Source organism: Falco biarmicus, chromosome 9, assembly GCF_023638135.1.
Source record: "Falco biarmicus isolate bFalBia1 chromosome 9, bFalBia1.pri, whole genome shotgun sequence".
Lineage (NCBI taxonomy): Eukaryota > Metazoa > Chordata > Aves > Falconiformes > Falconidae > Falco > Falco biarmicus.
Genome location: NC_079296.1, coordinates 29,566,486 through 29,581,990, shown reverse-complemented (window position 1 = coordinate 29,581,990; position 15,505 = coordinate 29,566,486). Strand labels below are relative to the sequence as shown.

The window sequence follows — 15,505 nt, the reverse complement described above, 5'->3', positions numbered from 1 at the left end:
TCAGTATGTGAGTTTTAATTTCAGTCTATTAAATCATGTTGGTTATTCAGGTGTATTGAGTTTATTTAACTCCTGGTGAATTCTGACTGTGCAGCAAAGTAAATATAATGTGTCTTGATTTATGAGCACAAATAAGAGAATATCTCTGGAATCTCCAATATATTCAGGCATCGCTCAAACCATAAGCAAGCTAAGTAATTTTTTACAGGTATGTTCATATTTGGCTTCAAAATAGGAATCCTTCATAACGGGATCCATCAGCATACTTGCACTAAATATTATTTCCTTCAGATCAAACTTAAAAGGCCAGAAGAAACTGAGAAATAATTTTTAAACTGCATTATTTTACTTTCAACATTTTCTTCCAGCCCATTTGCTTACGTGGATCCCTTGCATTGTAACATGGCCTATTTGTACCTTGAACTACTCAAAGACTCCCTCAACGAGTATGCATATGCAGCAGAACTAGCTGGCTTGAACTATGATCTCCAAAATACCATCTATGGGATGTATGTAAGTACCCAAATCAAGGAAAAGCTTAGAGCCTTAAAACTACTTCCACTCATCAACATTATTATATTGATTTGATGGAAGGACTTTTATTTAAAAAATGGGTCTAAGGCTGTTACTCCTTTTGATCTTGGTTATTAACCATCCTTTCTTTAATTTGAATTTTAAGTTGAATTTTGTTCAAAGTCTTCAACAATCTTTCCATTCATATTAGACAAATTTTCTTCTTTATTTTTATATCATTCATGAAATTAATTATAAGATTTGTTCCTCCATTTTAAAAAAAGAAAAAAAGCAACCCTAATCCAAGCTTACATATATTTATTTCAGTTTGTCAGATATCTACTAAAAGCCTTCTGACTGATGGGGTAGGAGACCCCCTTTTTCATGCTATTAAATAAATGGTACGCTTCAGCTTTCCTGTTCAGGAACTACTGATCATGAGGCTGCATATACATACTCTTCAGTCATGTTTCTTCATCCATTACTTTGTCACTGCTTGAGGTATCAAAGCATTTCTTTTGTTTTTCTTTTTGTTAGTCGCTACATTTATGCTGATCCTCTCCATTGCAACATGACATACCTGTTTATCAGGTTATTGAAGGATGATTTAAAAGAGTATACATATGCAGCACGCCTCTCAGGTTTGATCTATGGCATTGCATCAGGAATGAATGCAATACTTGTAAGTAAGAAAAAAACGCAGGAGGAAATGGAACAGCTTGGGAGTTGTTGAGCTTGGAGAAAACATTTGACTTCTGCGTTTCTAAATGAGACGGTTAATGTTTTTTTCCTTGCATATATCTCATGAATTAAAGGCAAAGCAAAACTGTATTTTAATCAATACTGAGTGACCTCTTTAAGGTTGCAGTGCCTTATGAACATGTGTGCAGTGCAATTGTTGCATTTTAGTTCACAGTTTTACTTGCTTGCATGGTAACCTTGAAAGTAGTATTGCTGGTTTCTATATAAAAAGATTAACTTGTCTGTTGAATGAATCTAAACTTTACAGATTTTATTGTAATTCCCTAATTGTGCTGTAGTGACCTACGGAAATGGGTTGTGCATGTGTTCTCAGAATGCAATGCTGGATATTTATGGCTTTTCCTTAGTGTTTGTTTTTATTATATGTTTTATAATCTGTTTTAAAGTGCTGACAATACTTAACTTGATAAATACTGGTATTGTAACAAATGGTTATTTCTTATTCAGCTTTTCTTACGAGATTTACGATAGGCGATTTTAATAGTCTCTCTTGAATTTCTGTTAAGAGCTGTTATTAACCATCATTTTATACCAAAATGTGCTTTGAAATTTCCTCTAGAAGTATTATTTTCCAAAGCATCTTAGTAAGAGAATATACTGTACATTGTCTTTACATTTTTTGTATGGAAAAAAGTGTTGCAATTTCTTTTTTTATCCAGTGCACATCTCGTTTTCTGGTAGTATTCGCTTAACTTACTGCAAACATGGTTATCTGTTTTCAGTTTCCAATCTTTCTGATGCTTCCATGGTCAAAGTTAATTTCTTTGGGGTAGGGGGGGAAGGGTATGTGTAATTTTCTTCTTTAGTCACAGTTTAGAGTTATTTTAAATGTTAGCTGGTTTTTGTAAGGTCTTCGTGTTCTTCTACTGTAAAGATTATTTTTGCATATTAAAATCAGTTTACTCCATTCTGATACCTGGGAACTTTTAATATTATTTTCCAAATTGTAAGAAGTTTTATAGTTAGCAGGTGTAATTGTACAATAGTGATACTTCAAGCAAGGACAGATGCTATACTGAATGGTTTGAGTTCTTATGCTCATTTAGGGTAGCTTCTTCATATTCGTGGTTTAGGTTTGTTTCAGCAATTATAGAAGAAAAAATTCTTCTACTGGAAAGCAGGAGTTCACCTGGATGTTGGTTTTTAAAATATTCAGTTTTACCTTTAATCATTAAAATGCACAAACTCAATTGAATTCCTGTTTTGAGATACCACATTTTGAAGTTTTTTCCTCCCAAATAGGCCTTCTAAGGCCTTTTTTCACTAGACAAACTTTCTGTAGCTTGGTGGAATCATATAATCGTTTTTTAGTTTCTGTGTTGGTTTTTTTTAATTACTAAGTTTATTTAGTGTATACTTTCAAAAAAATGTGTATAATCAGATCAATATCTCATTACAATTGTAGATTAACTACCTTGGTGTTTCAGCCCGGCACCATCCTGGTTATAAATTGTGCTGCTGTTAACAGTACCCCTTTTCTTGTAGTACTGCTTACTTAGTAAATTTTTTTTTTTTTTTTTTTTGAGCAGCAAGATAAGCATGAGACAGGCTTAAAAGTAAACCGGAGTGAATATTTAACAAGGCTGTGAATCTAGATTGCATTAGTAAAATGAGAAGCCTAGAGTGAAATAATTTCAGTACTGCAAATGTACAGTTTACTGACTGAACTCGATACTTGTAATAATAAAAATATGTTTTCTGAGTACAGTTTGCTTACATCAACATGAAATTACATTAATTCTCTGCATTCATACCTCTTGGGAAAATATGCAATATTATATTCGATGGGTAAAGGGATTTTATTTCAAAATGATCTAGTGTTGAATAGGGTTGAACTTAGAGTAAGTGTTGAAAACTGTATTGTTTGTTGAATTATACAAGGCTTGGTAATTGCTTTTATTCTTTTATCTTCCATATTTAAAGCAAATTAATGCACTTTTTCCATAGCTTTCTGTAAAAGGTTATAATGACAAGCAACATATCTTGCTCAAGAAGATCATTGAGAAAATGGCTACTTTTGAGATTGATGAAAAACGATTTGAAATTATCAAGGAAGCGGTAAGCTACAAGAGAAATTTACATTTTGGACTAATTTAAAATTGAATGCATTGCTCTAAATGAGATCTGAGGGCCATGATTATCCACGGAAATGCAGACTGAAATTCTGCCTCATTGGGGCTGCAGAAGCTTTTTTTCTTTTGTCCTTTTTGGGGTCATGAGTTCCCCAGAGCATTTGTATTACATCCTTTGGCTAAAAGTAACTAGCCCTGGAATCTTCTTTCAGTTGGTTTTTCTTATGAAGGATTAAGGCATTACAACATGCTTTGGTAAGAGTAGAAAATTAAGGGGGGCGGTAGGGGAAATGTTAACTTTATATCCTGTTTTACAATTTGGAAAAGCCCAATGGGATTTAGCCATAAAAGAAAGGGAAAATGGATGAAGGAGGAAAGGAAGTGTTAAGAAGATTTGCAACAGTTCTTCTTCCCAGACATGAAGAGGAGCTCTGCTCCTTGGTTAAGATCCTTTGGTTCAAAAGTAATGAGCTGGTTAAGCACATGCTGACTTCTGGAAGTCTCAGTTCCTAAATTTAATGACTGATCTATATATATGGAATGTAAGTTAGATTACTTTTTTTTTTTTTTCCCCCTAGCTCCTGAAGTAAATTTATGAACAGTGATTACATTTGTTAAGGCAGACAAGACATATAATTGTTCTTCTGGTGCTTTCTTTAGAGCAAGACAGAGGTAAACCGTCGACCAAAGGAAATGAGCAAATTGGATAGTGGCACTCATAGCAATGAGTTGTAGTGGAGGTGTATAGGAGGGCACAGGGATTAGACTGGTGTTGGGGGACAGGCTGACTTCTGGCCCAGAAAGCTTGCAGATAGTCTGCAGTAGATAAGAGAGCTAGGGCTGCAGGGAAAGTCACTCCATTGCTTGCTACACTCTTAGTTTAATCCTCTGCTGCTGGCTATTTTTGAACAGGTGACTGGCCAAGGCAGACAGCGGGGCTATCTTTAGCTCATTATTATTTAGTAGGAAATTCTAGGCAGGTGGGCATCAAACATGAGATAGATCTGTTATAATAGCACTTAGGCCTTTCTGTACCTAAGATATATTAATCATCTGAAAAGTTTTAACTGGATGTGACAAATGCTAAGGTAAAAAACCCAACCCACAGGTCTGTGAATGATCTGTTTTGGATTATTTTCTTTTAATTTCAGATGTTTCCCTGATCATCTTTACAGTTTGCTTGAACTCTGTCTCGGTATCATGCATGTTTTATCATTTTATAGACTTCTGTTACATAGGCCTTTTGTGTATGTAAAAGTAAGGACAAAATATGAAAAAGTCAAATTAGATGGGGACATTGCAGGTTTTTCTCCTTATGTGTGAACCTAACAGATAAGGGAGATACCAGCTTCTGGCTTCTGTTTGGAGAAGGATGCATCCTCAGCAACTTCATGCCCGCTGTTTCTCGCTCATGTGCCCTGAAATGAGTTAGTTTTCTCCTGTACCGGAAATGATCCCACCTTGCCAAAACTAATAGTTTGCACTTTCCAGTTCCTCTGGTAGAGAAAAAAGGTTTTGCTTATTTTGTAAAGGTGCAGCTGGACTAGAAAAAGCTTATTTGGAGAAGCTCACTGATTATTCTGTCATACTTCCTATATTCAGGCAAAGAATGCAAAGAATTTCCCAGACGTTGCTGTATTTTTATAACCAAGTCTGCCCAGGGAAGCAACTGGGAGAAAAATACATTTTCTATTAGTGATATTCCCCCACCCCTGGACAGTGACCGTAGAATGTGTATTTCCTGGGTAGAGCAACTTGATCTAAATAGTCTAACTGCAGTAATTTAATTTCCAGTCATTACTTTTATGGGGAAGTTTGATTTCATGCTCATTTCCAGTATATTAATGGTTTGCTTAATCCATAGGTTTAGCAACCCACATTACTACTAAGGTAGTTTAACACAATTTTTTAACAGGTCTAACAAGGAAGACAATTTTTTTGACATTTAAAATGTATCTTTTTAATGGTACACAAAGTTGAGAGTACAAGGTTAATGTTTTATGCTTAAAAATAGAGTTCTATAATTTGAACTTAATTATGTATTATTTTTTTTTAGTACATGAGATCACTTAACAACTTCAGGGCTGAACAGCCTCACCAGCATGCAATGTATTATCTCCGACTCCTGATGACAGAAGTTGCTTGGACCAAAGATGAATTAAAAGAAGCTCTAGATGGTAATGTTCTCTGAGCTATTTTTTTTTTTTCCTTACAGAAAATGTCTTGTTACTGAACTAATGAAGGTACCTATTTTGAACTCTGCCCATTATTCCAGTGAAGCCCCTGCAGTGCCAGACTTGAGCTGATGCTGGTGGCTGTCAATGCCTCCACACTTGTCCTCCAGTTTCTGGAAGAGTGTAGTAGTTCAGGCAAAAGCCTCAAATGGCAAAACTTGCAGGCAAAAGTTCAGGCAAAACTTGAACAGTTTTGTGGGCTTGAGCCTGGATATGGTGAAGCCAGTGCTTTAACCAACACAGCTGATGCCGTTTGCCTCTATTTGACATCTTGCAGGCACGTTGGAGTGTACCTGTATTGTACTTCCTGATATGCATGCTATTTTGGTTTTTCTGTTATCGGGGAATCCTAATGCCTGTTTCTGTAGATGATAAAGAACTGTAGTTAATAAAGGAAAGAGATACAATTTCTGTAGATAATAACAATAATAAAGAATACTGTGATTCTTAACAAATAGCAGGCACCGCACTATATTTGGAGGAAGAGGAAATTTCAAACAAAGAGATTGAATTGATTTTGGTGATAGCTGAAGAACTCCTCCCTACCCTTATGTTACTGTTTTACAACAAAGGGCTGTTACTGGGACAGTTTGCAAAATATCTTGTAATACCTTCTTGGAATACACCAAGCTATTCTTTTCAAGAGGAAGGTCTAGCTTTGTATTTATTTAGGGGGGTGGATTTGGAATATACATCCATAGTTGTTGCAGACAGACACGTGCCATACTGTTTGAAGTTGCAGTGCTGAAAAAAAGATAGACTCTATAGGTGCCCTGAGCCAGCTGCACAGGGGTGTGTGGTTTTTCTATAGGATTGCTCCAGGATAGAAGTAGAAATGTTTAGTTGTATAGTATCTTGAATGATTGCAGGTATGTCTGAGATCAGCAGTTGTGCCAGTGCTGCCTGTGAAGTCAATGATAAAACTAATGCTGTTTTTCATGGCAGTGGGTTCAGCTATATGTAGGTCATTCCTTTTTTAATGACTACTGATTTTTGAAAGAATAAGAGATTTTCTGTTCCATAAAGTTGTCATTATAAGATTAATGCTATTGTATTCAGCATAAGGATGGCTAAAAATGGAGTGCTGGAAAGGAATGTTGTCTACTTAGCACTGCTGGAAATCTGCTTGAAATACAGGGAGCTTATGTGTAATTTTTTTTTCCTCTTTTCCTCTCTTAAATTCAATGTGACTGTAATCTTTTGCACTATTAATAAGCAATTCTAGAAGCAAAAGTCAATATTAGGATTATAGAAAAATAAAAAGTTGATTTGGAGTCAGGGAAAAATGTGGAAATGAATTTTTTACTGGTGGTCAGTTACCCCTCTTAAGAGAGGGAAAGACTGGTAAGCATGGTATAGGTTTTTCTCATAAAAATCTGTTAGGTATGTATGCATGCCCCACTGAATATAACTGAGTGATCTCATAATCTTGATTGAATTTTTCTTTTCAAAACTTCTGTGAGATAAAGGAGTATTGTTAGTTTTTATTTTAGTTGAGAAAAAGACAAAATGAGAAAATGGTTTAGTGATACAGTATGGATATTCTTGTAGCAACAAGGGAACTAAGAATGGAGATGTTGAATTTGGGATGAACACCCTATCAATTCAACCATCCTTCCTCTCTTATTCCATTGATTCTATACATTAAACTGTCCTTTGCATTATATATGAAAACTGCTTTGCAAAGACAGGCTAGCATAGAATGTGTGTGTATGTGTACCCTGAGATATATTGCAAAAATTGTGTATTGTTAGTTACAAAGGTACTATCAAAACAGCATATTGGAGTTAAGGTTCCTTTTTTACTCTAAATGGTAACTGCACAGTCTGCTTCTCAAGCGTTGTAAACTACATGCTGCCTGTTTAGTTCATCACTAAAGCTTTATCTTGGAACACCACCTGAACGATTACGATTGCAACTGTTTTCTCTGGAGATTGTGTGTTTGCTCAGCACAATTGGCGAGAAGGCTCTTTTTTTTTTTTTGAATCTGGGTCAAGACAGTATGTGAATTCTAAGCAAAACAACCAAATGATGACTGCTGCTATTTAGACCTGGAAATTTTCCAGTGTTTCATTTTTAAGGAGAGATTCACTTTTTTATGATAATGAGTTTCTTCTCCTCTAAGAAATGCGCTGTATCTGATGATGAGTTAGGTGTTACTTAATGTAAAAACACACGTAATTGATCTAACTGTCTAAATATCTATTCTAGATGTCACTCTTCCCCGCCTCAAGGCCTTTATAGCTCAGCTGTTGTCACGGTTACACATTGAAGCTCTTCTCCATGGCAATATAACAAAACAGGTTGGTGTGATACTTCCTTATTTTTATTTAAAAGCAGCATAAAAAATGGAAGATTAGTTGTAATCTTCTCAGATTAATCTTCTCTTAAAGCAGTTTTGCCAAATGTGGTTTCATAATTTGACTTTGTACTTTTTTATCTTTCTGGGAGTATCATAGTGTTATGTTTTCCCACCTCAGATTTATTAGGCTAAGTGCTGCCCTTGTATTGCTCTTGGAACTTTAATGAAAAGCAACTTATGATCTAAATATTTTAAAGTGTGTATTGCATATCATTACTGTGATGTGATCAAGCTGCATAAGGAATGATGTGCTGCAGATCCTGCTTTTCCGTTTAAAAGTTTCACACTAACTAGCAAAGACTTAAGAATCCAGGATTGTTCCAAATGAAGTATGATGCACAAAGCTAAACAGGAATGGTGGGCCATAAAAAATGTCAGCTCTCACTTGTGTCTTTTTGGAAGTAAAAATCCCCAAACTTTTGTTCTATCTTACATTAAAACAGTAATGGTTTATATTTGCATAAGAAATTTAAGCAAATATTTGAATATATGTACCAAAACAAAATCTAGTACCTTTCTTAAACATTTCTGCATTCTTTTTTTGTAGAACTGGTATAGCAGTATTTCTGTGTTTAACCAGCTTTTGATACTTCTCTAGATGTTATAAACACTGCTAGTGACTGTTGAATGTATGGAGAAGAAAGATAACTAGCAAGGAGGGGAAAAATAAAAGGATGAAGGAGCCAATAGCACTGGATACACAAAGTTTTCTTTCTCAAGGATGTCTCTAAAATATTTTTAAAATTATCTTATAGATTATTTTTCATGTAGAGGAATGTAAAAAATAGTGACGCTTTTTTCCTTCCTTATTTCTTACACATCTGTATATGAAAATCAGTTCCTTATGAAATATAACTGAATGACCAGATTTTTTAGATTTCCATGACGATGCAGTCATAGCAGAGAAATACATTTTTTAGTTGGCATAATGGGTGGCTATTGAAGAGTCCTGCAGCTGGAGAACTGGGAGGGTTGTACTGTTATGCCCATAGCTGTGTAATGTTTAGAAATGATCTGCAAACCTCCCTGAACAGATGCAGGTAGGAAAACTTCTCTGTCCTTCAGTGCCTGTGATGTGATCATCATTGACAAAGCTCAGAGATTTTAACCTGGGTCTAAGAATTTTTTCCAACTAAAGTGAAATCAAAATTTACGGACTTTTGTGACACCTTTCAATACTGAAAAAATTTTTAGTGACTTTAGGAAAAATTAGACCGATCCAGCAGCTTAAAATTCCATTTCTTCTTGAATTAATTTAATTCTGGTATTTTTTCTTTGAATGTTCCTTTTATTTATTTGCTGCAAGTGGATGAATAGTAAACTAATACAGTGCAAAACATCTGTCTGAACAGTCTTGTGGTAAATATTTTGTTTTAATATGGTGACCTGATTGGAAGAATATATAGTACTTTCCTCTAACCTTTCAAACTGTGTTTTGTTAGACCTTCAGTCTTTTTGTCTTTGATGTTGGGTGGGGCATCTGTTTATTAAGTTTTCAGACCTTTTGTATGTTTTTGGTAAGATCACTTGTGTTACGAGTTTGTGGCAGTGCAGACTGAAAGATTTTGGCTTTCAGCTAAAACGATTTTGTAGCAAGTTACTGTAATTCCATTATGCAGGCTACAAGAACATACAACCCTTAACAGGTAAAGCTTTTGAAGTTAAATCCTTCAATGAAAGCAATGATTTTTAAAATTTGTTCACTGTTTATCGTTGTTTAATTATTATTATTTTAAGACATCAAATACAAGGAAGTGTCTGGGAAATGAGTACTAATACTACCAGCATATCAATGGCATGCATGTTTGAACTTAATCGTTAATTCGTTTTCTTAAAATTCCATCTGCTGAGATGTCATTTGCTTTGCAAATATACACTGTAGATACCTCGTTTTCAAACTTTGAAAGATGAGTACATCAAAGTGGTGAAAGGAAAGGAAAAAAAAAAAGGCCATTGAACTTTTAATTTCAGAAGTGTTAGGGAGGAGTAGAGGTACTTAAACAAGTAGACAAGGTAAATGTAAAAAAAAAAAAAAAAAAAAAAAGTAAAAAAACCCACCGCAAAACCCTTGTTCCCCAACCCCTGCTTCCTCTCATCTCCTTAACTTCTACTGTATTATTATTAAATTACAATATCCCTACTTTCTTCTCTCTTAAATTACAATATCCCTACTTTCTTCTCTCTCTCTCTCTTTTTTTTTTTTTTTTTTTTTGGCTTTCCTTTCCCCCTCTTATGTCACCATCAATAACTGGAAAGTCTTAACCCTGCTGTTAGGTACAGAATAACTAATGAACATTAAAAATCCTTTTTTGTTTTCTCTTCCAGGCTGCATTAGGAATTATGCAGATGGTTGAGGACACTCTCATTGAGCATGCTCATACAAAGCCACTCCTTCCAAGTCAGCTAGTGAGGTACAGAGAAGTGCAACTTCCAGACAGTAAGTTAAATGATTTATTTAAATTTTTTAAATGCATATTAAATTGAAATTCTGTTTGCTAATGGCATTTTAAAACGAATATTGCTCTGTTGCTAGGAGTTTGTTTTGAAATCAGACTTACTCCAAATTACTTTAAACTTCAAATTTAAAAATATAATCAAGGTGTGAGTTTTGTTAATAATATTATACACTAATATATCATCTTTCTGGTATACTTGAAAATTAATTTGATTTCCATTTTAATCTGTGTATCTAAATTGTACTGCTTGGGAGCTGGAACTAGATGATTGGTAAGGTCCCTTCCAGCCCAAACCATTCTATGATTTTGTGATTCAGTCTGAGTTCATTCGGTATGATTTATGGAAATAAGAGCCTTGTCCCACTTTTTGCTACACATAGTATACATATTTGAATAAGAGCCATCCTTTGAGCACTTTCGAGTATTTATTGACCATTCAGTGAAGGATTGTCCTAAAATGACTCTTGCTTTTTAAGAAAACTATAAGCTTTCACTCAAGTAATTCTGGTTTTTTTCTAATATAAATCTGATCTCATAGTGCTTATGTATGATTTTTTTTCTATTGTGAAAAAAAATATATATAAGAAAGGAGGCTTAAGGCATTGCTGGGAGTTACACAGGAGTGATGACATACATAGCTACACAGCCAAAGCCATTTATCCATAGCTGATAATCAGCCTGTGGAAACTTACTATATACCAAAGAAGCTATTGGTATTGACAAATTGTCTTTAGAAGCTATTTACACAGTAGAAGCAATGCAGAATTCCACTCTTGTTCCGAAAACATTTGTTTGAGGAGAAGTAGACAGTTTCAATTTACTTGCCAATTTGCTTGGGCTATGACATTTCAATATGTTAAATAATCTTTTCTGTATTTGTTTCAAGAAAAGTATGCTGTTAGTGGAAATTCTGCTTTAATAGTCCTAGACCATTTATTATAGCTCCATTTCACAAGTGATAGACCATTATCCTTTTACTTGTGGACAATAACAATATACATTTTTATGAACTTAAATATTTTAACTTTGTCTTTAGGAGGTTGGTTTGTATATCAACAGAGAAATGAAGTTCATAACAATTGCGGCATTGAAATATATTACCAGACAGACATGCAGAGCACTTCTGAGAATATGTTTTTGGAGCTCTTTTGTCAAATCATCTCAGAACCATGCTTCAATACTCTGCGCACCAAGGAACAGTTGGGTAAGTTTCCCCACAGTGATTAAGTGTCTGTATACACACATGTGTGCATACTCACGACTTACATGAGGCATGATGAGGTGTTCTTTCCCTGCTTAGTGAATGCCATTTAAAGGGCACTTGGTAAATGTAAACAATTTTAACTGCTGATGACTCAAAGGGATGTTACTGTGCACAGACTCTAAAGTGAGAGGAAGCAAGCATAATTTTAAAGATAAGTCTGAAATATCTGAAACCAACTCTGGCTTAAAAAAAAACTTGATCACTGTACAGACAATTTCTTATTTAGAATTTTTGTCAGAAGGAGATTAGATCAGTTTCCTAAATTTTAGATCTTCTTAAAGAATCAGTAGTAGTTCAGTCTTTTCTGCTTGTGATCCTACTTACAGGTACACTTGATGATTCATAAGCCCTATCTTAGGGATACTGCTGTATGGGTAATGGTAAGCTGCCTTGTTGCTAAAAACCTAAATACGTTTCAGGCTTTTTAAGAATACAGCTGTTCACCTATAAGTACAAATAATTGTTACCTGAACCAGTAAGACTTGAGAACTGGTAAGGTTGTTCCAAACAGGGTAACAAGGAGAGACAGAGACTTTGAATGATGGCTTGCATGACTGAAATACTGACGAGGAGGAGTACAGTTTTTCCAAAGGTGAGAGGCAGGAGAATGTCTCAGTGTGATGACTATGAACTACCAGGAATGTCAGGCAAGATGAACCCTTTTGTGAGCAGCTAGCAGAACCAGCCATACCATATTCATCATAGGGATTTAAACTGTCTAGATACCTGAGAAAATAGGGCTGGACCTAGGTTATTTACCAAGTTTTTGAAATGTGCTGGTGGCAGGTTTTGTGTAGAAGTTGGAGGTAACAGCTAAAGAGAAGAGGGGGAAACAATAAGGAAGAACTTTATTTTTCCAGCACTGTGTAACTGCCAAATGATAGAGTTCACAAGACTTAGGAGGGAAGACAGTTGAAGTACCAGCAAAATTCAGTAAACTTTATGGAATTGTTAATAAAATCTCAGAAAGCTAAGGGAAAGAGAAATTCAGGAGTTACCAATTCACTAAACAGTAGAAGCAGTAACAAGAACTCATTCAATAAATGCTTTAGCAGTATGAGAAAAAGGAAAATTTAACAGTGGTGGAACAAAGTGTCAAAATGTTTTAGGATGGCTTTGTTAGTTTTCACTTAACATGTCAACTGTGACCAGATGATTTCCAAAATAAATACTGGTGATCAAAGTCCGGCTTACCTCTGAACAGGAAAATAACAGATTAAAGCTTGTTCAGGTAAATTAGAAGCTTTTAAAGAGTTCAGGCATGATGAATTCTACGTTACATCAAAAAAACCCAACCAACCAAACAAAAGAAACCAAACCATAGCAAAACCCAAACCAATCAAAATCATGGAATCTTGGAATTGGAAGTCTTATAACTGAGAATTTGCGGATGATAGATGAAAAACTGGAAAAATAAATATGGGTGAATGTTTTATGTTTCCTTAAAAAAGGAAAGAGAAGAGCAGAGCAGTGAGCTTAACTTATTCCATGTTTTCCAGGAATCAAAATTATCAAACCAGTTCTGAATTGATAAAAGTTAAATGAGAGACTACTACTGAACAAACTCAGGTCAAACGAACCTAACTTTTTTGTACAGACTTTGGCTGTATGGATGGAAGTGGTGATGTCGTAGGTCTCTCTTTGATAGTATGAAAGGCACATAATATTCTCAAACAAGCTAGAGAGAGCGTCTAGGTGGAAGTGCTACACATTTGGATGCAAGACTGTTTGGAAGGTCGTGACTGGAGAATAGATAATAGTTCTTTTGAAAAATGGTGTTCTACAGAGCTCTATTGTCATCCAATGCTTTCTAGTATTTTAATCAAAACTCTGGATGATAGAAGAGTGAATGTAGTTACTAAAACTTCAGATAATACCAAGCTGGGAGAGGCTGCAAGTGTGTGGAAAGATAGAATTAGAATTCAAAATTAGTTTGACATTTTGGAAACAGGACTTGAATGAAGATAAGATGCGGTTTGGTAGGAACAGTTTGGCAGGTATAATCAATGGCACAGATACAAGCTCGGAAGCAGCTGGCTAGGTAGCAGTTGTACAGAATACAATCCACAGGTTGCAGTGGATCAGAAGTAGAACATAAATAAGCGGTGTCGTACTGCTGTGAAAAACACTGGGATTTATAAATGGGAGCTTCCAAGATGCACACACAGTAATAGTCCTATATCGTTCATGTAAGGACTTTGAAATACTTATCTGGTTTTGACATATAAGCATCAAGCAATTATTAGAGAGCTATAAAACAACATTGAAAAGACTGAAATGTGACAGTTTTGTTATTATAAGAGGAGGGAAAGACCAAAGAAAGGCTTAGTGGTTCAGATAAGCAAAAGCTGCAACAAAAATGAAGGGAGTAATGCTTTCTTTGTATCTAATTGAAATAGTGGGTTTACATTGCAGCAAAGAGAATTCAGGTTAGATATGATGAAAAAAAAATAATAAGTTCCTAATGTTGAGTCTAATGAAGCACTAGAATGCAGCTTAATTTTGAGCTACCTAAGCCTGATGACAGAATTCCTTTTGTTCTGTCTTGGTCTGCCTCATCTCCTCCTTGCCCCTCCCCTGAACTGATATTTACCTTGTTGAAATAAAGATGTTTTTTAAAAAAATACCATGGCATATTTTGAAAACCTGCATTATTTCCTTTATAATACATAATTAAACTTTGCATAAAATTACATTCCTGCCAAATGTGCCACGTTTGGCAAACAACACTGGAACAAGGGACGACTTTTAGTCTCTGACTGTTCTTGTTTTGCCAAGGTTACATTGTGTTCAGTGGTCCACGTCGGGCAAACGGCATACAAGGACTGCGATTTATTATCCAGTCGGAAAAGCCACCACACTATTTAGAAAGCAGAGTTGAAGCGTTCTTAAAAACTATGGAGAAATGCATAGAAGATATGACAGAAGAGGCCTTCCAAAAACACATCCAAGCTTTAGCAATTCGTCGTCTAGACAAACCAAAGAAGCTGTCTGCAGAATGTGCTAAATACTGGGGAGAAATCATTTCCCAGCAGTATAACTTTGACAGAGGTAAGACAAATTATAATTCCTTTAAAACTGAATGCTGTAGTTTGGCTACACTTGTGCCTCTTGAGTGTCATATTCGTTTGGGAACAACTTAAATTTTTACATAGCCTTTGCATAATTTCATATAGGTTTTGGATTTGTGTCCTCTAGGTTGTATTTCTTCCTTCTTCCCTGAGAAAATACCTCATTTGTGGAGCCTGTGCTCCCTCTCACTGCTGTGGGAGCCATTAGTAATAGAGATTAGCGTGCTCCCTAATGCTCAGCCACGTGATGGGAACTGGTGAATGTGACCTTCATTGACTTTCCGTTCTTCCCCTTAAAGTTCATTGAGACATAGAGTAGGTCGAGGATTGGAAGTGGTTTGAATGCAAATGTTGATGTCGCATAAACTCAAGTTTCTTTCTGTGATGTTCAGCTGTCTGTATTACCTACACGCCTAACCCTTGACTGAGATTCAGATACACTTTGACAGTCCTGACAGTGCACACATTCACATGAACCCTGTTCCTCTTCCCACTGTGCAGTTCTTTCGAGGGAGTGGTGGCAGAGGCAGCAGGTATCTTGACTGACATGTGGCCTGCCTCAGCTTAGAGTAGGCTTGAAGAAACATAATTTTTTTTTCCATCCGTGATACTTTGAAGATTTTAAACTTACAGAAAACCACGAGATCCAACTTGTAGTACTGTTACTGAAAACGGACTGACAGTTATTTGCATTGTGATCCTACATAGTATTTAAGTTGTGTTTTTCCATTTTTCATCATTGTTTGAAGATTTTTAATCTAAAATGCTGAG

General features: G+C 35.4%; 1 protein-coding gene across 5 annotated transcripts in view; it reads left to right on the top strand.

Moving 5' to 3' along the window:
* Nucleotides 1-15,505, top strand: part of IDE (insulin degrading enzyme) — a 70,450-nt gene that overhangs the window by 42,482 nt on the left and 12,463 nt on the right. For 4 of the 5 annotated variants that reach the window (XM_056351174.1, XM_056351171.1, XM_056351175.1 and 1 more), the window contains exons 15-21: nucleotides 369-513; nucleotides 3,223-3,333; nucleotides 5,404-5,524; nucleotides 7,793-7,884; nucleotides 10,269-10,380; nucleotides 11,436-11,603; nucleotides 14,442-14,714. In XM_056351174.1, the coding sequence (XP_056207149.1) occupies nucleotides 369-513; nucleotides 3,223-3,333; nucleotides 5,404-5,524; nucleotides 7,793-7,884; nucleotides 10,269-10,380; nucleotides 11,436-11,603; nucleotides 14,442-14,714 (1,022 nt within the window). Of the gene's footprint in view, nucleotides 1-368; nucleotides 514-1,050; nucleotides 1,196-3,222; nucleotides 3,334-5,403; nucleotides 5,525-7,792; nucleotides 7,885-10,268; nucleotides 10,381-11,435; nucleotides 11,604-14,441; nucleotides 14,715-15,505 lie in introns of all 5 variants that reach the window. The other variant, XM_056351176.1, reaches the window with a different exon arrangement.